The sequence below is a fragment of the Somniosus microcephalus genome, chromosome 32 (assembly GCF_052327205.1).
Source record: "Somniosus microcephalus isolate GS21.2 chromosome 32, FLI_Smic_1.0, whole genome shotgun sequence".
Taxonomy (NCBI): Eukaryota; Metazoa; Chordata; class Chondrichthyes; order Squaliformes; family Somniosidae; genus Somniosus; species Somniosus microcephalus.
Window position 1 is genome coordinate 6,848,189 of NC_141018.1, and position 27,157 is coordinate 6,875,345.

At 45.4% G+C, this 27,157-nt stretch overlaps 1 protein-coding gene across 1 annotated transcript in view; it reads left to right on the forward strand.

Moving 5' to 3' along the window:
• Positions 1-27,157, forward strand: part of tbc1d2b (TBC1 domain family, member 2B) — a 106,514-nt gene that overhangs the window by 17,524 nt on the left and 61,833 nt on the right. Inside the window, exons 2-3 of the mRNA XM_085972038.1 lie at positions 17,240-17,408; positions 21,362-21,522. Coding sequence (XP_085828164.1) covers positions 17,240-17,408; positions 21,362-21,522 — 330 coding nt within the window. The remainder of the gene's footprint in view (positions 1-17,239; positions 17,409-21,361; positions 21,523-27,157) is intronic.

The window sequence follows — 27,157 nt, forward strand, 5'->3', positions numbered from 1 at the left end:
GTTCATAGACTGGAGAAGCTGGGGTTGTTCTCCTTGGAGCAGAGAAGATTGAAAGGAGATTTGTTAGAGGTACAGTAATCTCTGGTATCCGGCACCGACGGGACCAGGATGGTGCCGGTTGATTAAAAATTCCGGATAACGGAGAGGATTAACTACCGAGGCTATTTTTAACAAACAAAAATAAAAAAAATCAAGAAATGTGCAGTATACAGTAATTGGGTACGCCCGGCAGCGCGGGAGAGTCAGACTCCTGTTATTGAGGTGTTCCGACTTCCGACAGCGCCAAGAAGCCGAGTAGTGGCAGTTTGGAGAACTACCCCCACTGACTAACTCGGCCACCGCGGGAGACTCGGACTCGGCAACATTGCCGGTTATTGAGGTGTTGTTTTCGGAGTATGAATTTTGCCGATTAATAGAGAATTCCGGATATTTAGGTGCCGTTTAAACAAGAGTTTCCTGTATTCAAAATCATGAGGGGTCTGGACAGAGTAGATAGAGAGAAACTGGTCCCATTGGCAGAGGGGTCGAGAACCAGAGGACACAGATTTAAGGTAATTGGCAAAAGAACCAAAGGCGACGTAAGAAAAAACTTTTTTACGCAGCGAGTGGTTAGGATCTGGAATGCACTGCCTGAAAGGGTGGTGGAGGCAGACTCAATCACGGCTTTCAAAAGGGAGTTGGATAAGTACCTGAAGGAAAGACATTTGCAGGGATACAGGGAAAGGGCGGGGGAGTGGGACTAGCTGAAGTGCTCTTGCAGAGAGCCGGGATGGGCCGAATGGCGGCATTCCATGCTGTAACCATTCTATGATTATAATGTAGGAAACACGGCAGCCAATTTTACGCACAGCAAGGTTCCACAAACAGCAACGTGATAATGACCAGATAATCTGTTTTGGTGATGTTGGTTGAGGGATAAATATTGTCCAGGACACCAGGGATAACTCCCCTACTGTTCTTCGAAATACTGCCATGGGATCTTTTACATCCACCTGAGAGAGCAGACGTTTAACGTCTCATTTGAAAGACGGCACCTCCGACAGTGCAGCACTCCCTCAGCACTGCGCTGGAGTGTTAGCTTAGATTATTGTGCTTAAGTCTCTTGAACCCACAACCTTCTGACTTAGACGTGGTTGTTGCCACTAAGCCACAGCTGCCACTGTTATCTTGTGGATAACATTACCCTCTCTTTACAGTTGGCCCTCCACGTGCCATAACACCCTGGTCTGAGAATAATTGTTGCATCGGTTACTTGCCCCTAGTTGTCCACAAATGCCAGTCTGAAACCATCGAGCCCATTATGTGACACCAGCCTGGGACTTGACTGTTGTTCTGAATCGTTCTCTCTGAAGAAGTGCCTGAACGGCAATCTTCACTGGCTCTAGTCAAATGCGGTTATGAGTAGGAACTTGAGCACGCTGATCATGTACACACTCTTGTCCTGCCACTCTGGTTTATAAGTTGATGCCCATCTTAATATGGGTTATTGTGACCTAAAATATGGCATGAGACTTGTGCACTGGTAGTGTTAATTTTTGCCAGTGACATGTGACTTGTACAATCATTTTGATGTAAATGCTAAGTTATACAGTATTTAAGATCTACTGCACTTTGACAATTCTTAACTGAACTGTATGTGAGCTTTGGCCACTGTAAGAAGCACCTCTGATGATGGTAAATTGTGTCCATGTGATGTACGGAAGTGTTCAGTCTCGGAGGAAGTGCCAGTTTGATATGGTGTGAAATTGGGTTTCATTCTGACACCTCTAGAAATGGAAGCGCTAGAGCTAGATTAGCAAGATAGACTTGGTCACATCCTCCCCTTGCCTTCGTACTCTCTTCCTCATTTGTCCAGCCTCTTGGTTCTAATCTTTACTCCTGTGCAGGGCCTGTAGCCTCTCCCGACTTCTCTCTCTGCTGTTGATATCAAAGTCTCACTTTTGTTTTCCAATAAGGGACGCAAATGGCTGAATTCTTTCCTAAGGAGCAAAGAGGAAGTGCAGTAGTTGGTGGCCATGGGTCGCTTACATATTCAAAACATAGAATGGAACTTTGCAGAAGTAGTACAATAAACTGGTTCCGAGGGTAGTGATGAGTGGCACCTTGTCAGCGTATTAGGAATATAGGACCAAGCGGAGGCCATTCAGCCTCTCGAGCTTGTTCTGCCATTCTATTACATCATGCTGATCTGTACAACTCCATTTACCTGCCTTTGCTCCATATCCCTTGATACCTTTACCTAAAAAAAAATCTTTCGATCTCCATCTTGAAAATTTCAATTGACTCGGCACCCGCAGCCGTTTAGGGGAGAAGTAGATGTGTATATAAGTTTTTTACATTTTTCTTTTCTCCGTGTCACACTCCATTCTCTGTGGGGAGGGGCTTTGGTGCCGTTACGATCGAGTCATCAGCGTTTGTGACCCTGAAATTCAATTCAAGTCAATGACTGCATGGTGTGTACTAGAACAGTTGCTGCCAATATCTGAAATTTCAAAGGAAGATTTGGAAGGAAAATGTAAAACTCCCTGAAGGGATTTGCTCTCTCAGTATCTGGACTGTTGGGGTTTAGCGAGTATACGTGCTGCAGACAGCAGACTTGTACCGGGAGTATTACTGGACCTGGGTGCCCTTGTGCACCAGTCGCTGAAGGTAAGCAGGCAGGTGCAGCAGGCGGTTAAGAAGGCAAATGGTATGTTGGCCTTCGTAGCGAGAGGATTCGAGTACAGGAACAAGGATGTCTTGCTGCAGTTGTACAGGGCCTTGGTGAGACCACATCTTGAGTATTGTGTGCAGTTTTGGTCGCCTTATCTGAGGAAGGATGTTCTTGCCATGGAGGGAGTGCAGCGAAGATTCACCAGCCTGATACCTGGGATGGCAGGAATGACGTATGAGGCGAGATTGGGTCGATTGGGCTTATATTCGCTAGAGTTTAGAAGAATGAGAGAAGATCTCATTGAAACTTATAAAATTCTAACAGGACTAGACAGACTAGATGCAGGAAGGATGTTCCCGATGATCAGGGAGTCCAGAACCAGGGGTCACAGTCTAAGGATAAGGGGTAAGCCATTTAGGACTGAGATGAGGAGGAATTTCTTCACCCAGAGAGTGGTGAACCTGTGGAATTCTCTACCACACAAGGCAGTTGAGGCCAATTCATTAAATATATTCAAGAAGGAGTTAGATATATTTCTTAAGGCTAAAGGGATCAAGGGATATGGGGCGAAAGCAGGGACAGGGTACTGAATGTGGATGATCAGCCATGATCTTATTAAATGGCGGAGCAGGCTCGAGGGGTCGAATGGCCTACTCCTGCTCCTATCTTCTATGGACGCTTTTTTAAATTCTTGATTTTTCTCAACTCTCATTGCAGTTGTCCTGTTTTACAATTATGGGTGGCTCTACTGAAAAAGCAACATCCACTGAAGCTGTGAGGACTATCACCCCATTCACTGGTTTTTCCACTGTTCCATGATGGCACGTTGTAAATATAATAACGTGGACATCCATGCATGCACACAGTTTTAAACCTGAGTACACTGAAAGATAGGTTTTTGGATCAGCAGAGTTTTATTTTAAGAGCAAGATAGATTGTAGGGTGGAGGAGCTGGCAGAGGGAACACAGCATTGGTGTAGCAGAAGCGGCAGCGATTTGATCGGCAATTCCATCTGTCAGTTTGTACTAGTGTCAAACTTTACTTCGGCCAAGAATGGCCCTTTTAGCTGGTTCTTGCTGATTTGGGTGCTGGTTCAGCCGAAGGTTTTGGGCGGTTTATCATGGCAGCGCGTGGAACATGAAGGAAAGCGCCACTGAGAGAGCTGGTCAACTTCCTGCGCGTGTACGACATCTCAAGTTAGAGAAGGCAGGCGAGTTGATGGGTGTACCAGTGGTCACCATGGTCTTCTGGAGCTTGCGGGCCGGAGAGGAATTTCCCAACGTTTTCCCCAAACTGGCCAACGTTTTTTCTTTTTTGGCTTGTCCTAGGAGAGGGGGTGGGGTGGAGTTTAATGGCATGAGCGGGTTGCGACATGCCAAGTGGGTTACACACTTCATCGGCCAGCTCGGCCCTTCCTTCGTCATATGTTCTTAATTTAACACAACTGATGTAACAAAAGGTGTCTTGAGCAGTAGCCAATTAAAAAAAAAAATCATGTTGAGCCGAGACTGTGCTCAATAAAGGTCTCTATAGACAAAGCATTAGGATTTTCTCAAAATTAATCAGCAGTAACCACATTTTATCTCTAGCTGAGCTCAGTTGCCATTTCGGTGTGAATATTGTGTGTCTCAGTAATGCACTGACACACATGTACAGTGCAGAGGAGTTGTAGCTTGACAGTAATGGTTATTGTCTTTAACTTGCCCCTATGGGCAGGGGAGAAATTGGGGTGTTTGAATGAATCCCTCCCTAGATTTGTTTGGGATTATCTGAAGAGGAGGAGGAACCAGCCCAGTGTTTTTGGTCATTTGTCCTCCGCGTGTGTCCCAGCCATAATTACTGGCCATTCTTAACGTGCCCTGCGACGATGGCGGTGGGCTGTCTTCCAGCAATTTGTTCACGGGTTCAGTTACAGCTGTTCTCTTGGTGCAGCACTCAAGTCGATGAAACCACAAAGCTGCACAACACCTCCTGCTGCCTGGGTTCAGCAGCCAGGTCACTGGAAGCACAAACCCCAGTCCAGACTAACAGCATTGCTCACTTCATTTCACGTAGCTTTTCTTTATCCCCTTCTGTTCATCCTTCCCTTTTCTCCCTCATCGCATTCTTCTTTTTGTTTCCATGTTTATTTTTTCTCATTTCTGTCTCCATTTTTCTCCTCTCTGCAATGAGGTTGTAACTTCTATGTTGACAATTATGAAAGCTAATGCGAGTTGCATTTTTAAGGATACACTAAAGAGGGAAGTGCAGTCCAGCGTAGGTCAGTGCAGTTCAGTGTAGGTCAGTGCAGTGCAGTCCAGTGCCGGTCGGCGCAGTTGCTGCAGTTGAAGAAGCAGCCAGGTGTTAATTACTGAGGTTCTTTAAATAACTTGTTACTGGAGCCTTTAATGGGAACAGGTGCATTTCAACAGTGTGGGACACGTGAATTAATGATACGTCTCTTCAAGAATTGCATTAGTGCACTATAATAGTCCTCCCAATATTACCATCCAGTCCAATGATTGACTTGTTCTTTCTATATTATATGGCAATATTTGAGGCATAATTGGCTAAGCCTTTTCTCCTTGTTGCACTACCCAGCTGTTTAAAGTGCCAGTGAACGAATTATTGCATGTACCAGTTGATCATCAACTTGCTCACTGGCACTTAAACAGTGGAGCAAAGCACCCTGAAGGAAAGGCCAAGCAGGAAAAGATTTTTCAACTACGTTGTGAGTAGAGTAGCAGCAAGTCCTGTCCTTTGGAAGCCATGAGTGTGCAGAGTTATAATCAGGGTTGTGTTATGGGGCGGCGTGTTCTGCTGACATAAATGACTTGGACTCAAACTTGCTGATTAACCCCAAACTGGGAGAGGCAGTGGAATCTGAAGAAGCGGATCAGAAATTACAGAATGAGTCTTCATATCAAGGGGGTTCGAGTATAGGAATAGGGATACCTTACTACAGCTGTACAAGGTGCTGGTGAGACCGCATCTGGAGTATTGTGTACAGTTTTGGTCGCCCCATCTGCGGAAGGATGTTCTTGCCATGGAAAGAGTGCAGAGGCGATTCACCAGGCTGATACCTGGAATGGCGGGAATGACCTACGAGGAGAGATTGAATAGTTTGGGCTTGTACTCACTGGAGTTTAGAAGATTGAGAGGGGATCTCATCGAAACATATAAAATTATGGCAGGCCTGGACAGGCTGAATTCAGAGAGAATGTTTCCAATGGCAGGGGAGCACAGAACCAGGGGCCACAGTCTAAAAATAGCGGGCAAATCATTTAAAACAGAGATGAGGAAGAATTTCTTCACTCAAAGAGTGGTGAGCCTGTGGAATTCCCTGCCACAGAGGGCTGTGAAGGCTAATTCAATAAATATTTTCAAGAGAGAATTGGATATATTTCTGAAGGCTAAGGGGATTAAGGGTTACGGAGAAAAGGCGGGGACGGGGTACTGAACTGGTAAGATCAGCTATGATCTCAGACGAAGATCAGCCATGATCTCATTGAATGGCGGAGCAGGCTCGAAGGGCCGAATGGCCTACTCCTGTTCCTATCTCTATGTTTCTATGAGTCGGACAAAATAAAGCCGTGGGCCAGACAATGGCAGATGAAATTTAATGCAGTCAAGTGCAAAGTACTTCATAGAAGGGGAAAATAAGTGGCAGACCTGCTCCATGAATGGTGTTGCAATAGCTAAGGACAAAGCTAAAAGAGACCGAGTCTCAGTAAACCTCAACAATAGACATGTCGAACCAACATCGAGCAGCACTCAACAAATCGAACATTAAACACCAAACCAAAATAGCAGAGTGCAAGGCAGAGGAAGTTGTGATGAAATTGTGTCGTGCTCTGATGGGACTGCACCTCGAGTACTGCGTCCAGTTCTAGGCACTGAGCGACAAGGGAGGCTTTCAAGTACTGCAGAGTAGAACCACCAGGCTGATTCCTAACGTCCGGGTCTGAGCAATGAGAAAAGACTGGAGAAACTTGGGCCTTCCCAGCCTGGAGACGAAGTGGCTGTGAAGTGAGCTTGAAGCTATACAGGATCATTATGGGAAAGGTAAATCTCGAAAATCACTTTAAATTAGGTTGTGAGAGTAGGACAAAGTGTGGCAGGTTCAGACTAGTAACACGTGGGACAGACTCCTGGATAGAATAGTGAAGGTCAAAACTGAGACCATTTAAGAAACAATTAGCTGCTGCATGACAGGGGGGAACTGTAGAGTGTTTCTAGATGTATGAATTAAGATGGGCCGACTGCCTTTGCTCATCTCCAAGTATTTTATGACCCACTGCTTTCACCATACAACAATAACTTGCATTTATATAGTGCCTTTAACATGGTAAAATATCCCAAGGTGCTTCACGGGACGGTTATCAGACAAAAATTTGACACCGAGTCTCAAGAAGATATTAGGACAGGTGACCAGCAGCTTGGTTAAAGAGGTAGGTTTTAAGGAGCATCTTAAAGAAGGAAAAAGAGGCGGAGCGGTTTAGGGAGGGAATTCAAACGATGAAGCCTAGGCAGGGAAGGCACATTGCACAGGATTACACCGGATATACGGCACAGCAACAGGCCATTCGGCCCAACCAGTCCATGCCGGCGTTTATGCTCCACTCGAGCCTCCTCCCGTCTTTCCTCATCTAACTCTATCAGCGTAACCCCCTATTCCCTTCTCCCTCATATGCTTGTCCAGCCTCCCCTTAAATACATCTATACTATTCGCTTTAACCACTCCCTGTGGTAGCGAGTTCCACATTCTCACCACTCTGGGTAAAGAAGTTTCTCCTGAATTCCCTGTTGGATTTCTTGGTGACTATCCTATATTGATGGCCCCTAGTTATGCTCTTCCCCACAAGTGGAAACATTCTCTCTCTACCACTTTATCAAAATCTTTCATAATTTTAAAGACCTCTATTAGGTCACCCCTCAGCCTTCTTTCAAGAGAAAAGAGACCCAGCCTATTCATTCTTTCCTGCTATGTATACCCTCGCATTTCTGGTATCATCCCTGGGTTGCTCAAGCGGATAGAATTAGAAGATCGCAGAGTTCTTGGTGGGTTGGAGGGCTGGAGGAGGGTACAGAGATTGGGAGGAGCAAGGCCATGGAGGGATTTGACAGGAAGTAGGCCAATCATGGGCCATGGCTGCACACTCAGTAGTGTTTGACTCTGTGTGATGTCAGCCGAGGCTTGGATTAGGTTGGCTGCAGTGGGTTTACTATTTAAAATACTGGACACAGGTAAGTGCGAGGCGGCAGCGGGTGAAAATATTTTTTGTGGAATGGACATTTCTTTACCAAGCAACCATAGTGGCAGAGGAACCGCTCTGTCTCTGGAATTGAATGCTTGCACAGCTCTAGCCCAGGGATAGAGCGGTTTCTCTGCTGCTATGGATGCTGGGGTAAAGAACTCCAAGTGCTCATGGAGAAGCCTCTGGCTCGGTGACATCACCCACAGAGAGTTGCAAACTCATGGTGCGCAGTCAGGAGGCGGCTTAAAAGTTGACAATCGAGGGCGATCCTGGCAATCTGGAGGCGAGGGGAGCTCCGTAATCCGGGGGTTTGGTTGGTGAGGGGGGGGTCCATGGAGGGATTTGACAGGAAGTAGGCCAATCATAGGCCACTGCTTCACACTCCGAGCTTAGGGCCTAGGTGGCTGAAGGTGTGGGGCAAAGGAATTGGGGGATGCATGAGGCCAGAATTGTAGGAGGTCATGGTTCTCGGAGTCCCTTATATTCTAAATCATTACACTGCAGTGATGATGGAAGTCTATCATCATAAAATTACAACCGATTGATCCAACTCTTCACTTGTAAAAGTCAGCAAATGCCGAAGCTTCGTTTCTCCCTTCCACTCTTTTTCTCTTCACGTGTTCCAACCACTTGAGCTTAGAATTAACAGTGTACACCACCAAACAGTAATGCGGAGGTTGGGGATGGCATTAAACGGGAAATTAGAGACGCGTGCAATAAGGGCACAGCAGTTATCATGGGTGACTTTAATCTACATCTAGATTGGGCTAAACAAATTAGGAACAATACTGTGGCGGAGGAATTCCTAGAGTGTATACGGGATGGTTTCTTGGACCAATATGTCGAGGAACCAACTAGAGATCAGGCCATCTTAGACTGGGTATTATGTAATGAGAAAGGATTAATTAGCAATCTTGTTGTGCGAGCCCCCTTGGGGAGGAGCGATCATAATATGATAGAATTCTTCATTAAGATGGAGAGTGACGTAGTTGACTCAGAGACTAGGGTCCTGAATTTAAAGGAAACTACGATGGTATGAGGCGCAAGTTGGCTAGGATGGATTGGGGAAAGTTACTTAAAAGGTTGACGGTGGATAGGCAATGGCAAACATTTAAAGATCGCATGGATGAACTACACAATTTGTTCATCCGTGTCTGGCATAAAAATAAAACAAAAAAGGTGGCTCAACTGTGGCTAACAAAGAAAATTAGGGATAGCATAAGATCCAAGGAGAGGACATATAAATTGGCCAGAAAAAGCAGCAAACCTGAGGATTGGGAGCAGTTTAGGATTCAGCAAAGGAGGACAAAGGGATTAATTAAGAGGGGGAAAATAGAATGAGAGTAAGCTTGCAGGGAACATAAAAACTGACTGTAAAAGCTTCTATAGATATGTGAAGAGAAAAAGATTGGTGAAGTCAAGCATAGGTCCCTTGCAGTCAGAATCAGGGGAATTTATAATGGGGAGCAAAGAAATGGCAGACCAATTAAATACATACTTTGGTTCTGTCTTCACAAAGGAGGACACAAATAACCTCCCAGAGATGTCGGGGAACATAGGGTCTAATTCAATTCAATTTTATTTGTCATATATGCAGCAAACGTGCGTACTGCACAATGAAATGTTGATTTTTATTGAGAGGGAGGAACTGAATGAAATCAGTATTTGTAGGGAAATGGTGCTAGGGAAATTGACGGGATTGAAGGCCGATAAATCCCCAGGGCCTGATAATCTACATCCTAGAGTACTTAAGGAAGTGGCCCTAGAAATAGTAGATGCGTTGCTGTTCATCTTCCAAAATTCTGTAGACTCTAGAACAGTTCCCTTGAATTGGTGGGTAACTAATGTAACCCCACTATTTAACAAAGGTGGCAGAGAGGAAACAGGGAATTACAGACCAGTAAATCCTGCTCGACTAACCTACTAGAATTTTTTGAGGATGTAACTGGTAGAATAGATAAGGGAGAACCAGTGGATGTGCTGTATTTGGACTTTCAGAAGGCTTTCGATAAGGTCCCGCATAAGAGATTAGCGTGCAAAGTTAAAGCACATGGGACTAGGGGTAAGGTACTGACTTGGATAGAGAACTGGTTGGCAGACAGGAAGCAAACAGTTGGAATAAACGGGTCATTTTCCGAGTGGCAGGCAGTGACTAGTGGGGCACTGCAGGGATCGGTGCTAGGACCCCAGCTATTCACAATATATATTAATGATCTAGACGAGGGAACTAGGTGTAATATCTCCAAGTTTGCAGACGACACAAAGCTGGGTGGGCGTGTGTGCTGTGAGGAGGATTCTGAGAAACTCCAGTATGATTTGGACAGGTTGGGTGATTGGGCAGATGCATGGCAGATGCAGTATAACGTGGATAAATGCGAGGTTATCCACTTTGGTGGCAAAAACAGGAAGGCAGATTATTATTTGAACGGCAATAGATTGGGAGAAGGGGAAGTGCAACGAGACCTGGGTGTCCTTGTGCATCAGTCGCTGAAGGTAAGCATGCAAGTGCAGCAGGCGGTTAAGAAGGCAAATGGTATGTTGGCCTTTGTAGCGAGAGGATTCGCGTACAGGAGCAAGGATGTCTTGCTGCAGTTGTACAGGGCCTTGGTGAGACCACACCTTGAGTATTGTGTGCAGTTTTGGTCGCCTTATCTGAGGAAGGATGTTCTTGCCATGGAGGAAGTGCAGCGAAGATTCACCAGACTGATACCTGGGATGGCAGGAATGATGTATGAAGATAGATTAGGTCGATTGTGCTTATATTTGCTAGAGTTTAGAAGAATGAGAGGGGATCGCATTGAAACTTATAAAATTCTAACAGGACTAGACAGACTAGATGCAGGAAGGATGTTCCCGATGGCGGGGGAGTCCATAACCAGGAGTCACAATCTAAGGATAAGGGGTAAGCCATTTAGGACTGAGATGAGGTGGAATTTCTTCACCCAGAGAGTAGTGAACCTGTGGAATTCTCTACCACAGAAGGCAGTTGAGGCCAATTCATTAAATATATTCAAGAAGGAGTTAGATATATTTCTTAAGGCTAAAGGGATCAAGGGATATGGGGAGAAAGCAGGGACAGGGTACTGAATTTGGGTGATCAGCCATGATCTCATTAAATGGCGGAGCAGGCTCGAGGGGCCGAATGGCTTACTCCTGCCCCTATCTTCTATGTTTCTACCTACAAGATGCAGTGCAGCAACTTGCCAAGGCTTCTTCGACAGCCCCTCCCAAACCCGCAACCTCTACCACCTAGAAGGACAAGGGCAGCGGGTGCATGGGAACACCACCACCTCCAAGTTCTCCTCCAAGTCAGAGACCAACCGGACTTGGAAATATATCGCTGTCCCTTCATCGTCACTAGGTCAAAATCCTGGACCTCCCTAACAGCACTGTGGGAGTAACTTCACCACACGGACTGCAGTGGTTCAAGAAGGCAGCTCACCACCACCTTCTCAAGGGCAACTGGGGATGGGCAGTAAATGCTGGCTTTGCCAGCGACGCCCACATTCCGTGAATGAATTTTTAAAAACATTTCCCAAAATACCAATACTTTTACTTTTTAAGCAGTCCCTCGGAACCGAGGATGACTTGCTTCCACACTAAAAGTGAGTTCTCAGGTGACTGGATCCAATGTGGGACCCTACAGTCTCTGTCACAGGTGGGGCAGACGGTGGTTGAAGGGGCGGGTGGGTGGGGTGCTTGGGTTGACGTGCGCTCCTTCTACTGTTTGCGCTTGGCTTCTGCTTGCTGCCAGCAAAGAGACTCGAGGTGTTTGGCGCATTCCCGGATGCTTCTCCTCCACTTTGAGCGGTCTTGGGCCAGGGATTCCCAGGTGTCGGTGGGGATGTTGCACTTTTTCAAGGCGGCTTTGAGGGTATCCTTGAAGCGTTTGCTCTGCCCACCTGGGGCTCTCTTGCCGTGTTGGAGCTCCGAGTAGAGCGCTTGTTTTGGGAGTCTCGTATCGAGCATGCGGACAATGTGACCCGTCCATCGGAGCTGATCGAGTGTGGTCAAAGCTTCGATGCTGGGGATGTTGGCCTGAGCAAGAACACTGACGTTGGTGCACCTCTCCTGCCAATGAATTTGCAGGATCTTGCAGAGGCAGCGTTGGTGGTACCTCTCCAGTGCTTTGAGGTGCCTGCTGTACATGGTCCATGTCTCTGAAGCATACAGGAGGGCGGGTATCACTACTGCTCTGTAGATCATGAGCTTGGTGCCGGGTTTGAGGTCCTGGTCTTCAAACACTCTCTTCCTCAGGCAACCGAAGGCTGCACTGGCTAGGGTTGCGAAGGGGTGGAAAGTTTCCGGAAATTTTCCACGGGAAGTTTAGCTTGGGAATTTTGCCCAAAAAAGCACATGCTAGCATAATTTTTTTTTTTTTTTTGTATTTTTCATTTTTTTTCCCCACAGGTCCTCTCTTAAAATTACTAACAGAGATGGAATCTTAATTATTAAGGAATTTCTTAATCAATATATGTTTATCTTCTTACTTGGCTTGTTTTAATAATTACAAGTTTTGTGTGTGATTGTGCAAACAAATATGTCCTGATTGGTTGGATGAGTGGATGAGCGATTAGCTCCCTCTATTGGTGATGTAGCGTCGTGCGTGCACAGGTCATGCTTCCATCACATGGAGCATCAGGAAAAATTTACTCACCCTGTTGCAATCGTGCTGATCGACCGCAGTTCGACACAGAGATGAATGCCCTTTATTTCTCTGCATAGAACAATGCAACATTTACTGTCGGATGTGTGGAAGCATTTTACCCCAGGCATTAAAGATGGAAAGACTGTGTACATGTGCAAACACTGTACAAAGCCATATGTAAAGAATGCCACAAAGATGCAGCAGCATTTATCCAAATGCAACAACTTCACTCGAAGCTCACAGCAGTCAGCCCAGAGTTCCTCTGCTTCCATTCAAGAAGATGCTGGTTCACATTCAGCATCAGGCTCCTTATCAGCAACTCCCGGCCCACTTGGAAGGTTGTTTGATACAGCGGCCTCTGAACGAAACTGGTCACTTTTTGGGAATACGCATACAAAGGTGCGAAACAGGCTGACTAACGAGAGTGGAGAAACTGGTGGCTATCCGGGCGAACCTACAACTTATTGAGCCAGATACAGAAGTGTCCACCACAGCTAGACAGTGACACAGAGGAGGAAATACACACGTCAGAGCCAGAGTCAGAGAATCGGGAGGAGCAATGATGAGTAGAAGACTCAAAGGGACAAAATAAGGACAAATTACAGACTAAATAAGCTGACGCTCTTTTTATTTTATTTTAGATGGGTCTTTCTTGTGGGGGTTCAATAAAGTTCAAAATTATAACCTAAAAGTTTTGAAATACTGTTTTTATTTGTATGGAACAGTATGTCTATTTTGATGACAAAGATAATATAAGCGTCAGAGACAAAAACCATCAGTGTGCAAAAAAACTCAAAATTCCCATAAATTCCTGAAAATTCCCATGGAAAGTTTTCTCTCTCAAAAATTCCCGGAATTTTGCAACCCTATCACTGGCACACTGAAGGCGGTGTTGGACTTCGTCATCGACGTCTGCCCTTGTTGACAGTAGGCGCCCGAGGTATGGAAATAAACACAACAATATTACAACAGTGACTACACTTTAAAAGTACTTCATTGACTGTAAAGAGCTTTGGGATGTCCTGAGGTTGTGAAAAGCGCTAAAAAAATGCAAGTTTTTCTCTTAACTTAAATGAGAGAAGCTTTGTGTGCAAAGAGGCTTGTTTAATTTTTTTAATCATCGAGGGTAACTCAAAATGATGGATAGTAAATTGAATACTTTAGGTACCTGCCTGTCCTTTATGTCCCAGTGCTTTAACCTGCACTAATGTGTCTAACGTGTGTTGGCGTGTTTGGTGCTCCTCAAGGTAAAAGGATCAGTGCTGCTGCATGGAGTGCTTTCCTCCTGCATCAGTGTTGACGTCACATAACCCTAGGTCAGGTAATTCTAGCACAAACCATCCTTCTGGTCTTTCTATGTGATTTCTTTTAAACCTGGCTAAATTCTGAGCAATTTTTCTGGTTGGAACCTTGCCCATTAGAGTCTGGGTTAATATTGTCAAGCTCGTTTAACTTCAAACCCTTACGACCACTAGAGAGTGGAGACTCCTTCAGACGGAAGTGAAAGACCAGTACATTGATGTGTGAGCCTTACTGGACAACTTGACTCCAGGGGCAACAGATACATTCAATTATTTCCTCGTCTTTCATCCACACGTGAATTATCAGCAAGGTTCATCGAATCAGAGAGGTTTATGGCACAGAAGGAGGCCATTCGGCCCATCATGTCTGTGCCAGCCAGAATAAAACTATCCACCCTAATCCCACTTTCCTGCTCTTGGCCCTGTAGGTTACGGCACTTCAAGTGCATATCCAAGTACTATTTAAATGTATGAGGGTTTCTGCCTCTACCACCCTTTCAGGCAGTGAGTTCCAGACCCCCACCACCCTCTGGGTGAAACAAGTTCTCCTCAACTCCCCTCTAATCCTTCTACCAATTACTTTAAATCTATGCCCCCTGGTTATTGACCTCTCTGCCGAGGGAAATAGGTCCTTCCTATCCACTCTATCCAGGCCCCTCATCATTTTATACACCTCAATCAAGTCTCCCCTCAGCCTCCTCTGTTCCATAAAAAAGATTGCTGGATAGATCTCGAGCACGAACCCTGGGTGCTTTTCTCTTCCCTAACCCAGGGTGTTGAGACCAGTAGTAGTGCCCTACTACTGTCCTATATGAGATTAGCCAAGTCAACTTAGAGTGGGGATCAAACCTGGGACTTTTGTGGCCTGTGAGACTCGCTCACCTACTCAATGGCTAAACTCCATCACGGGAGTTTGAACTTGGAATTCTTTTTATTTTTGAAGGCGTGGGAGGAAGGTGAAGAGAAAGTGGAGGAAGCTGTTGGGTCATGTGCAAAGTGAGGGTTGTTATTTGGCAAACCGGTGACATGATTGAAGAGGAAGTACCTGTGGCCAGTTCCTGCGCTCTCTAGGGGCTTTCTGTTGCTCAGGATCCGCTGCACTGAGAAACCCAAGTCACTGACACTTTTATTAGTTGAAAGCTATAGACTGGTGAGTGCTTTCAGCTGTGGACAAATACTGCAGTTTGTATTATTTTACACCAGCCACGCCAATTCTACTAAGCAACGGATTTGCTTCTCGATAACAACCTTTGGTAATGGTGTCGAGTGTGAGGTACAGTGGGAGGGCTGGGCGACCAGGGAAATAGTTTTATCAAGTACAAATGTTCTGTAATTGTAGATTTTTTTAAAGATTACTCTAGACTAAATGTAAACAAATGGCACCAAATGGAGAAGTTTTCTATACTGTTGTATATTCAGTTCTCATTTGATCACAAACACTTTGTCGCTTCTAGTGTACCTCAACTACGTTGCTCCTTTCAGATCACTGTTGGGTAATGAACTTGTGATCTGTTCTCTGCCACTCGCTGGTACGAGGAGCAATCGCAAGAGGTGATGTGGGCAGCGCAGTGTGATATTCCTTCAATGGCTTTTGCTTCATTTCAGTCTGGGTCCTTCCAAATCTCGCACTATTGTACATTCTCTGAGTGCGGCCTGCAATGTTCCTTTAATTATGCGGTGTTTTGTGTGTGTGCACTTGCTTTGAAAGCAGTTGTAATTATTTCAGTGTCGTTTTCTAAATTCTTGCCATTGTGAGCAGAAGTGTATTTTATTATTAAAGAAGTTGTTGCCTGTTTTTCTTCCAGGTGTGTCCAGTTACTGGCATTGACAATAATTCGGTTAACGTTCTGACAAATGTGCAGGATGCTTACTATCCAGCACAGCATGATTAGGCGGATCGGTACTGGACTGGTGCAGTCTGAGCGGGCATAGAGTGCTTGGTTCACTAATAGTTTGATTAATATAGTTCTTTTAGGTAGCAAGCAGTGTTCCCTCCAATTTCCATTTTAGGTGCGCGGTCCCTTTAACTGGCTGTACGGCCCATTCAAAATTTTGTGCATGTGCCGTTTCTTCCATATAAAAGCTGGTGAGCGGCCTGTGCGAGATCTTGACCACTGCGCAGCTTAGCGGGAACGTTGGTAGCATGTAAAGCAGGAAAAGAAATTGCAACAGGGTCTTGCAGTTCTTGGAGTATAGTGGGGTCGTTCTGGGGATGGGTTCCTGCAGGGTGTGTCTTGTAGCGCATGCTGTGCCGATGTGAGCAGTACAGTGTTTGTTTTATGCTTAGTGCAATGTACTACCTCTCTTTAGAGGTGCTCATTGAAGTGCATGTCAACATTGTTAATTGGTGATCAGTTAGACAAGAAGATATGTGAATAGTTTTGTTGGAGTAAATAAGGAGAAACTGTTCCCCAGTGTCAGAAGGGTCTGTAATCAGAGGACACAGATTTAAGATAATTGGCAAAAGAACCTGAGGCGACTTGAGGAAACATTTTTTTACACATGTTTACGATCTGGAATGCACTGCCTGAAAGGGTGGTGGAAGCAGATTCAACAATAACTTTCAAAAGGGAGTTGGATAAGTATTTAAAGGAAAAATGTGCAAGCTCTGGGGAAAGAGCAGGGGGGAGTGGGACTAATTGGAGAGCTCTTTCAAAGAGTCGGCACAGGCCCGATGGGCCGAATGGCCGCCTCGTGCTGTAAGATTCTGTGTTGGAGTGCGCATGAGCTTGCTGACGAGGTTAGTTCCTGGTTTAGTGGTACTGAGTAATGCAGGGCACCCTGCCTGACTTTATTCCAGCTCTGGGACTGCGTCCTGCTATTATCATAATTCCTTTTCTACCACTAGTTGTGGAGGAATAAAAGGATATTCAAGGATCTTTGAGTTTAATTAAAGTTTGGTTCTGCAGTAATTCAGCGGTAATTTTGGGCATCACATCAGTTAATATAAAGAAGCCTCACGAGATGGAAAATTAAATGAACATTTAATGGAACTGAATTATTTTGATGGTCCTATACAGAGCCATCATGTGTCCATACCACAGAAAGCACAGCAGCTGACTGATTTAGAAATAACTATTGTCCTAGTTCATTTTATTGCTAATGTTTTAAACTTAATTTTGCCATTATAAGAAATCTTCGAAGTGAATGTGTATCTTGTCAAAATAATCTACTTTGTGTTTTTGCTCAGGCTAATGTGTTCTTTAACTCGATCGTGTTAAATATGCAACTCATTATATAGTCATATTTTCCACTTTTTTTAGGGAATGGTTGCTAGGCCAGTGAATTGCTGGGGATTAAGGTTAACCACCATCCTGCTTTTACTGATCTATTTTCAGGAATGTTGGTTTTTAGTACTGTTGCAGTCTCTGGTAATGTTATTTTGTATATTGAATCCAGATGCACCCTGTCTTCCACAAGCAAAGGACGTTGATGAAATTGCTAGAAATGTACTGGATGTAGAGGTTGCCCCAGGAACTCTGGTCGGTGAGCGAGCAGCGAGCCATCCGTCTCCCGGACACCCCACGATGATTAACTTCTCCTTGAAGCACTGGGGCACAGAGATCAGGTAAGGCGATCTTGCCTCGCGTTCAAAGGAAAGCTGTCTAACTTCTGAATGCTTTTAAGTTACCAAAGAACTAAGTTTAAAACTGAAGACGTTTAAGAGTCTGAACTCAGACGGAAGTCTGGAATGTTTTCCACTCTGGGTGCTGGATCTGTGGAATGAATTGCCTGCAGCATCCTGTGTAAATGGGTTCAAGGGACAAGTGGATGGATTTCTGAAGCGAGCAGGGATTGGTGATATGGGGAATAGACAAGCAAAGGGGAATTGACTTTTGAAAAAGGAATGGGCTCTTGTGCCCCGCCTTTACCTGTCCTTAACAATCATTGTTACCTCTTCTTTCTGTACTGCATGAGCATGGGCCCAAAATGCTTTGTATTTTAGAATGCCGTGTGGCTTTAAAAATACTCACACTATTCTTTGTTTGTCTTTATTTATCCTAAGACATTAACTTGTGTTTTTTTAACCAGCCTAATAGTTCTGTGCTTAAATGGTAATTGAAAACGTTTACTCCTCAAGACTCTCTCATGTTGTGCATGTTTAGCCAGCCTCTGCAGAGTCTGGTTTATCAATGCTTGACGTATTATACTCTACTCACATTGACAGTTTTAGAACAATACAAAACTACTAGCAGAGCAGCATTCGTATAACACTGCTCGACTTAAAAGGACTGGTAAGAAATGTGAATAAAACCAGCCTATTGGGATATATAGCATCCCTTGTGTTTGGATATATAGTGTCCTTTATATTGGGATAGATAATATCCCTTTGTCTTTTTAAAAAGCCTTCATATTGATTTGGGATCAAAAGCTTAGTGGGGTGCGGAGCCAGACACTGTCTCCTGGCAGCCATTAAAAGGTTTCAAGAAAGCACTTGAACACCATCTTAAACTGGCTGAAGACTAAAATGTAAAAACCTGTCTCGTGATGAAAAGCCTGTTTCCTGTCAGTGGAAGCACTGTCAGTGGGGCAGCGGTGTGTGCTACAGTACTGGTTTGCTTTAGAGTTTATGGGCCATGCCGGTTATGAAATGTGTCCACCTGGAAGAGTCTGATTTGAGGTTGCTAATTTCACTGATGGCCTTCTCGGTTCCCCCCTAAAGAGCCTCTGTTACTGAGGTCCTGAGAGAGGCTGCTGCTCCCACACTGGGGAGATGTCATTTTATGCAACATTTAGGGGCAGGTTAATAACTTGTTCAAGATGAATCTTCTGTTATGTGGCCTTGCTCTAGTTCATAACTTAAATATGACTACTGGGTGGAGCTTCTATTCTTGGGTATTTGGGATATTAGGTTTACATTTTTTTTTTAAACGGACAACTGGCCAATGTTCCCGCTAGTGTTTTTTGATGCGCGGCCGCTTTGACGGGCTGCGCGGCCCAGCCAAATTCCCGTGCATGAGTGGTTTTTCCATTTAAAAGCTGCTGGGTGGCCTGCGCAGGACCTCCAGACTGCTGTGTAATCGCGCAGGCTTAACGGGAACCTTAACGCGGCCTATCTGGTGTAATTGCAAGTAAACACAAAATCCTCCAGTATTTTGCCTTCAAAATATTACTAGAAATCAAATAGTTTAAGTGCTTTGTGGGACCATTGATGAACCAGCACAGTTCTATGCCTGTGGAAAGGCTCAAAGTGTGAGCTAGTGAAATTGTTCAAAATATATTTGTTCTGTCAGTAACCTGTGATCAAAAAAACACACCTGGGTATTTTTAAAAACCCCATGTGGAAAGTCAAACATCTGTGTTTTGTCGTGGGAGAATGAAGTGCCTTCTCCCTCGGTGACACATGACCAGCCTTTCAGCCCCCTTGTGCCGATGCAACCACAGCTCCCAGCACAGTCCCAGCACAGCAGCTGGCAGTTGTAACTCGATGCTAAAAATGTTCATTTTATTTCCTGTAGCCTATCTCTAGAGTGCTCCAGCTCTGCTTCTGGCAATCGTCTACAAGCAATGCACGGGCCCCCCCCCCACCCCGCAATCGTCTACAAGCAATGCACGGGGTCCCCCCCCCCACCCCGCAATCGTCTACAAGCAATGCACGGGGTCCCCCCCCCCCCCCCCCCACCCCGCAATCGTCTACAAGCAATGCACGGGGCCCCCCCCCACCCCGCAATCGTCTACAAGCAATGCACGGGGTCCCCCCCCCCACCCCGCCCCCCAATCCAATTCTGTACACAGTGCTTTTACATTCCGTGTAAAGGAAACTTCATAACTTGCATTTATTTACCGCCTTTCACTAGCTCAGAACGTTCCAAAGTGCTTCACAGCCAACCGATTCCCTTTGTGAAGTGTAGTCACGGTATTGTAGACAAACGCAGCAACCAGGTCGCACAGAGCAAAGTCCCACAAGACCCAAATGAAATAAAGGACCAGTAAATCTGCTTATTTTGGTGGGGTTGGTTGAGGGATGAACACCCCTGCTCTTCTTTGAAAAAGCGTGATGGGATCTTGTACATCCACCTGTTCAGGTGGACAAAGCCTTTAACATCTCATCAGAAAGGCACCTCTGGCAATGTAGTACGCCCTCCGTACTGCACTGGAGTGCCAGCCTACATTATGAGCTTTAAGCCTCGGAGTGGAGCTTGCACTCCGAACCTCCTGACTCGAAGGTGAGCGTGCTGCCAACAGAGCCACGCTGACTTGTACTGTTACAAGATATTGGCACGTTCCCACCTCCGTAACCTCTCCGCCCCGCCTCAGCTCATCTGCTGCTGAAACCCTCATCCATGCCTTTATTATCTCTCGACTTGATTATTCCAACGCACTCCGGGCCGGCCTCTCATCATCCACCCTCCATAAACTTGAGCTCATCCAAAGCTCTGCTGCCCGTGTCCTAACTCACACCCAGTCCCGTTCACCCATCACCCCCTGTGCTCACTGCCCCGTGTCCTAACTCACACCCAGTCCCGTTCACCCATCACCCCCTGTGCTCACTGCCCCGTGTCCTAACTCGCACCAAGTCCCGTTCACCCATCACCCCCTGTGCTCACTGCCCCGTGTCGTAACTCGCACCAAGTCCCGTTCACCCATCACCCCCTGTGCTCACTGCCTCGTGTCGTAACTCGCACCAAGTCCCGTTCACCCATCACCCCCTGTGCTCACTGCCCCGTGTCCTAACTCGCACCAAGTCCCGTTCACCCATCACCCCCTGTGCTCACTGCCCCGTGTCCTAACTCACACCCAGTCCCGTTCACCCATCACCCCCTGTGCTCACTGCCCCGTGTCCTAACTCGCACCAAGTCCCGTTCGCCCATCACCCCTGTGCTCACTGCCCCGTGTCCTAACTCGCACCCAGTCCCGTTCACCCATCACCCCCTGTGCTCACTGCAACGTGTCCTAACTCACACCCAGTCCCGTTCACCCATCACCCCCTGTGCTCACTGCCCCGTGTCGTAACTCGCACCAAGTCCCGTTCACCCATCACCCCTGTGCTCGCTGCCCGTGTCCTAACTCGCGCCAAGTCCCGTTCACCCTGAGCTCGCTGACCTACATTGGCTCCCAGTTAAGCAAAGTCTCGATTTTAAAATTCTCACCCATGTTTTCAAATCACTCCATGGCCTCGGCCCTCCCTATCTCTGCATTCCCCTCCAGTCCTACAACCCTCCGAGATAATTGTGCTCCACTAATTCTGGCCTCTTGATTTTAATCGCTCCACCATTGGTGGTCTTGCCTTCAGCCGCCAAGGCCCTAAGCTCTGGAATTCCCGCCCATAACCTCTCCGCCTCTCTACTTCCCTTTCCTCCTTTAAGACGCTTCTTAAAACCGACCTCTTTCATCTGCCCTTAAGTGGCTCGGTGTCAAAGTTTGTTTGATAAGGTTCCTGTGAAGCATCTTGGGACGTTTTACTACGTTAAAAGCGCTCTATAAATACAAGCTGTTGTTGTTGTTAAGTGTTAGTATTCATGATTCCCCTACAACAGGTATAATTTGGTTTCATACTCTGCAATTCTGAATCTGATGCAGAAATTCAATGTCGAATCTGAAACCAGGAAGAGGAAACAATGAGAACCGGAAAAGTGTCTTCTATACTGAGGATTGGGAGTTGCTGGATCCCAGCCTCAAGGAGCTGGAAGAAGCAGCAGGACATGAAGAAAAGAGAAAATTCTCAACAGAAGCAAATAGAGGTTTGTCACTTCATTTTACCGTTGCAATCAAATTTATTCAGAAAATAAAGCATTACTGTAGGTACAGGTATAATTTCAGAGAGTGATACACTCCTTGGGTAAGACCATATTTGTAATAATCTGCCTGGAGTGGTCTGCTGGTGTTTATCCTACACTTAATGAAATTACTCCAAACTGCCAACTGGGTTATTGCCCATCCCATTCCTGCACCTTCGATGGCTGAACTCTTGATCAGTCTCTTAATACCCGGCGCAAAGTTATCTCGGTTCATGGCCTCTGATCCATTATTAGACCGGCTAAATGCAGGCTTCCTTGTCGGTCTAATGTTTAGCACTAAGCCATACATACCAGAATATTCTGGGTCTGTGTTGAGTGAGTATAGTAATCTGGGATGTAATGTTTGTTATCCACCAGATGGAGCCAAATATTAAGGGTTCACATTCACCAGTATTTAAGGTAATGGGGCATGTATTCAATGTCCTGGTACACCAGTTAATACGGTAATGTGGCATTGCATTATGGGTATGACTCAGAGGTTGATCCTCCATCTTGTGCTCGTGTAATAAGAAATGTGCCTGGCCTCCAGCTTGTAAGAGATATGTTCCTCTGCTACACCGTGTAAATAAACAGTTGGGTTTGTTCCTAATATCTCGCTTCTCTCAGTTTCTGACCTTACCACTCGGATATCACAGTGAATTAGCTTACCTCCGCTGTGGTAGCAATTGGTCGACGACAATTTGTGTCTATGCTTTTGGACCAGTGGCTTGTTGAAAAGTATACATATGTGTATGTCTGCCAGAGATGTGATTGGACTTTGCTGTGATGCCATCAATGGTTAATTAGCCTGTTACATGCATTATGTAGACCTGTGCATGAAGATAGCTGTTGAGGGTATCAGAAGGCTACTGAACCCCCCCACCCCAAGAACTAAATCCCAGCAAACCTTTAGGAGAAATGGGGAGAAAATTGCTGGAAGAGGACAATTGCTAAGCAGAACGTTCATTGAAACGAAACATTAACTGCTGCCTTGCAGCTGCTCCTCCTGGTCGCTTGGCAAAATTATCTCTGGTAGCTTTTATGAATCACCCTTCAAACTGCTTTCTTTCAAAAGGGAAAACAAACCTTCACGGCTTGCATTTGTACTCCAACTCTAATCTTTATGACCTTGGTAAAGAATTCCCCTCCATTACTCCAGAATGCTCTACAATTATGACCAACGTCAAATTTTATCCCACCAGGTCTGTTTGAAGCTCCACTGTCTGAGCTCCTTTAAGACCTCTGGTCCTACTGGTAACACTGCAGTTGTCCTCAAGATATGTGTCCCCAGGCTTAACCCCTGCCCTGCATGTGCCCTTCAATCTCTCTTGCTCCCAGTGCTTCTTTCCTTCTTGGAAATTTGGTTGGTTCATCCTATCCCTAAGAAAGCAGATCCCCTTTTCCCTCCCAACTATCTCACTACTTTCTAAAGTTCTGGAAGTTGGTGCTAACCCTCAAATTATCCATCACCATGTACAAATTCATGCCTAATCCATGATTGTTTTATGGCATAGCCATTCCACCACTACTTCTCCTTCTTAGGCAGTCCCTCGGAACCGAGGATGATTTGCTTCCACATTAAAAATGAGTTCTCAGGTGACTGATGAGTCCAATGCGGGACCTACAGTCTCTGTCACAGGTGGGGCAGACGGTGGTTGAAGGGGTGGGTGGATGGGGTGCTTGGGTTGACGTGCGCTCCTTGCGCTGCCTGCGCTTGGTTTCCGCTTGCTCCCGGCGAAGAGACTCGAGGTGTTCGGCGCCTTCCCGGATGCTTCTCCTCCACTTTGTGCGGTCTTGGGCCAGGGATTCCCAGGTGTCGGTGGGGATGTTGCACTTTTTCAAGGAGGCTTTGAGGGTGTCCTTGAAGCGTTTCCTCTGCCCACCTGGGGCTCTCTTGCCGTGCCGGAGCTCCGAGTAGAGCGCTTGTTTTGGGAGTCTCGTATCGGGCATGTGGACAATGTGACATTGTCCATTCCACTGCCGATACAGTTGCCCACGTACTTTGAATTTCCATGCATGTTATTACTAGTGTCTAACTATGTCTTTCTGCTTCTGCATCACATCTTGCACTTCGAACTTGCTTTTGAAGATTGTGACAAATCATTTGGCATTACCTTGGGCATCGCTGAAGCCTTGGACAAGGTTGACATCATATATTTTTGAACAAATTGCCATCATATGGTATCCCACCACAGCTATGTTCACGGCTATCTGATTTCCTGTCAAATCACTCCATCTGTGCTGCTGGTTCATAACTCTTGTTCTTTTTCCATTAGCTCATGTGCGCCACAGGGTTTTGTGCTCCCTCACCCTGTTCTTTCTTCACATCAATTACTTTCACGCATCTTTCAACCCTAATCACGCTTTTGCCGATAAATGTTAAACAAAGCTCTGTTTCTGACCAGTGAGTTTCAACCTGTTTCATGTGACTAAAACGAAGCTTTTGCCCTGCCAAATAGCGACAGTTTCTTGTGACATTTTTATGATTAAATACAAGGTAGTGCGATTTAAATATTGGTCTTGTTAAACTGTATTCGACAGAGTCATTTATCTGTCAGGGAAGTGGTGAATATACATAACTGCCGAGAGATATCCACAGCATCACTGAACATGCTCAGCCTCTGTTGGTGCCAATGCCTATGTTCAGAAACAATTTAGATCAAAATGTGCTTGCAGCCCTTCCTTGAAATGTTCATGCACGTGAAACCGCAGACTGGATAAAGTAGGCAAATGCATTACACACTCAAGGGGGGTTCGTCCTAAGGGAAGTTCAAAATGTACATTGGTCAAAAGCAAATCGAGTATCTGATGGCTGGGAGACGGCTGTTCACAACTTGTCTACTTAAGTGTTAGAAATGGTTAATATCTTAAATGCCTGATCATTGAGAAGAATTTGTTTAATCATCAATTGATCCAATATCAAAGTAAACCATGACCTATGATTCCTGTATAACAACAGAAAATGCTGGAAAAACTCAGCAGGTCAGGCAACATCCGTAGAGAGAAATTTGAGTTGACGTTTCGGGTTGGACCCTTCTTCAAAACTGGAAAGAAAAGAAACTAGATCGGAGGCAGGGCTGCGATCGGACAAAAGAATAAAAGAAACAAAAGAAGTAAAAGAGATTAGAAGCTAGACGAGATGGTAATAGGCTGGGATTAGGTGTAAAGTGTACTGGCAGGGCAAAAGATAGCTGCCAGGTGTGAGAGAGAAACAAAAGGAAAGGGGGGGGGGGAAAGGAGTGGAACAATTACAAGAGAAAATGAAATGGGGGCCGAGCTTATGATCTGAAATTGTTGAACTCGCTTTCCCCCATTTCCCTGCTTTGCACTGCCTATAGACAAAACAACCGCAAAGGGCTCCATATTCCGTGCAATGCTCAATCCGAGAGACCGGAAAGCTACTGAAAAGACCCTGAGATTTTGGGCTGTTTTTTATTTTGAAACATTTTATGTAAACCGAGCATGCTATTACTAGTTTCTAGCTGTTTTTCTGCTCCTGCGTCACATCTTGTAATAAATCTGGCTAGTTTTAGCCTGAACGTATAATGTGATATTTACTACCGCTCGGAGTAGGCAGGGAAATGTAGTGGATCGTGAGATGGGATTTCCAGAGAGGTATCGGTGGGTAAGGGATACGCGTTAGTCCCATGATGTTCTGTCCCACTCGGGAAACACGTAAGGGTTCAGAAGAGACTCGGTCTGCTTATGGAAACTGCCTTTATGCTGTGAGCACAAATTAAAATTGTTGGTAGATCAGTCACAGAGTAAAAGTGTCACTGATAAATATCAAACAAAGTACCGTTTCTGACCAGTGAGTGTTGGCCTGTTTTGTCCTCTTGCAAATCTTTAGTTTTTAGATTGCCCCAAGCAGGGAATGATTCTAAAGCTGCTTTTCCTTTGAATGTATTCTCCTGGGTCTTGGGGAGAGTGCCACTGAGATACGCACTCCACTTAGTTTTGTAATGTCCAGTTGGCTTTCCCCACTGGCAGGCTTGGCATTCCAAGCATGCACAGATCAATGACATCGCTATGGTGATAATGCAGACACTTGTTTGTCATGGGTTTGTGCTGCTGTAGTGACTGTAGCCATGTGTTTACCAGCCTCAGTAAACCCAGCAGCAGCCAGGAAGATCCAGTGACAAACGGGGCTTTTCTTGTCGCTGCTCTTCAACTTAAACCTGACTGATTTTATTTAAGTGCCTGCCAACTGCGGGAAATCCCTGCTAGAGGAACTGGCAGCCAAAGAACAGCATGAAAGCAGCCACTTCTTCTGAACAAGCAACCGCTGTTCCAAGAATCCTTCTACTTGTTTCAGACTATTTTTAACCCACTGGTGTGGAAAAACAGCACTTATTTGATGTAGAAGTTCCAAGATAATCGCAACAGTAGCTCATATCATAGAATGATACAGCACAGAAGGAGGCCATTCGGCCCATCGTGCCTGTGCCGGCTCTTTGAAAGAGCTCTCCAATTAGTCCTAGTCCCACTCCCCCGCTCTTTCCCCATAGCCCTGAAAATTTTTCCCTTTCAAGTATTTATCCAATTCATGTTTAAAGTTACTGTTGAATCTGCTTCCAACGCCCTTTCTGGCAGCGCATTCCAGATCATAACTCGCCGCGGAAAAAAGATTCTCCTCAAGTCGCCTCTGGTTCTTGTATATGTATAATTATTATTGGTGGAGAAACAGTTGCCACAATAAGATATTGCGTATTTAATGGCCAATTCACATCTGTAGGGGAAAAAATTATACAATCGAAGTCTTTCACATCAAAGAGTGCTAATTAAATTAAGTTAGTGAACCACTTTTGAGTCTTCAAGTAAGTGGCACTGCATCTATACCTGATAATTCCATCCTTTTTGCACATAAAAAATCGAATTATCCTATCATTTTTATTTAGCGACGTCAACAACACAAAATTAGAATTTAATTCTTATAAACATTTCAAATTACAAGATCATTTTAAAAGAAAGACTTGCATTTATATAGCGCCTTTCATGACCTCAGGACGTCCCAAAGCGCTTCACAGCCAATTAATTACTTTTAGTCACTGTTGTAACGTAGGAAGCTCGGCAGCAAATTTGCGCACAGCAAGCTCCCTCAAACGGCAATATGAAAATGACCAGCTAATCTGTATTAGTGATGTTGATTGAGGGATAAATATTGGCCAAGACTCCGGGGATGACTCCCCCTGCTCTTCGAAATCTTTTATATCCACCTGAGTTTAACGTCTCATCTGAAAGGCGGCACCTCTGACAGTGCAGCACTCCCTCAGCACTGCACTGGAGTGTCGGCTTAGATTTTTGTGCTCAAGTCCCTGGAGTGGAACTTGAACCCACAACCTTCTGACTCGGGCGAGAGTGCTGCCCACTGAGCCACAGCTGAATCTATTTTGAATTAAGTAACTTTAAATTAAGAGGAGCAGACTTTGCTACGGTTACTGACTTCCCTATTAAACTACTTTCGTATTGGTTTTAATGTTACTATCCTAAATTTATGTATTATATATATTAATTTGCATCAAGTCCACACATTTGTCACCCCATATTCTTGGCAAGCTTTACTGGCTCCCTGTGTCCCATTAAAACGACCAAGACTTTA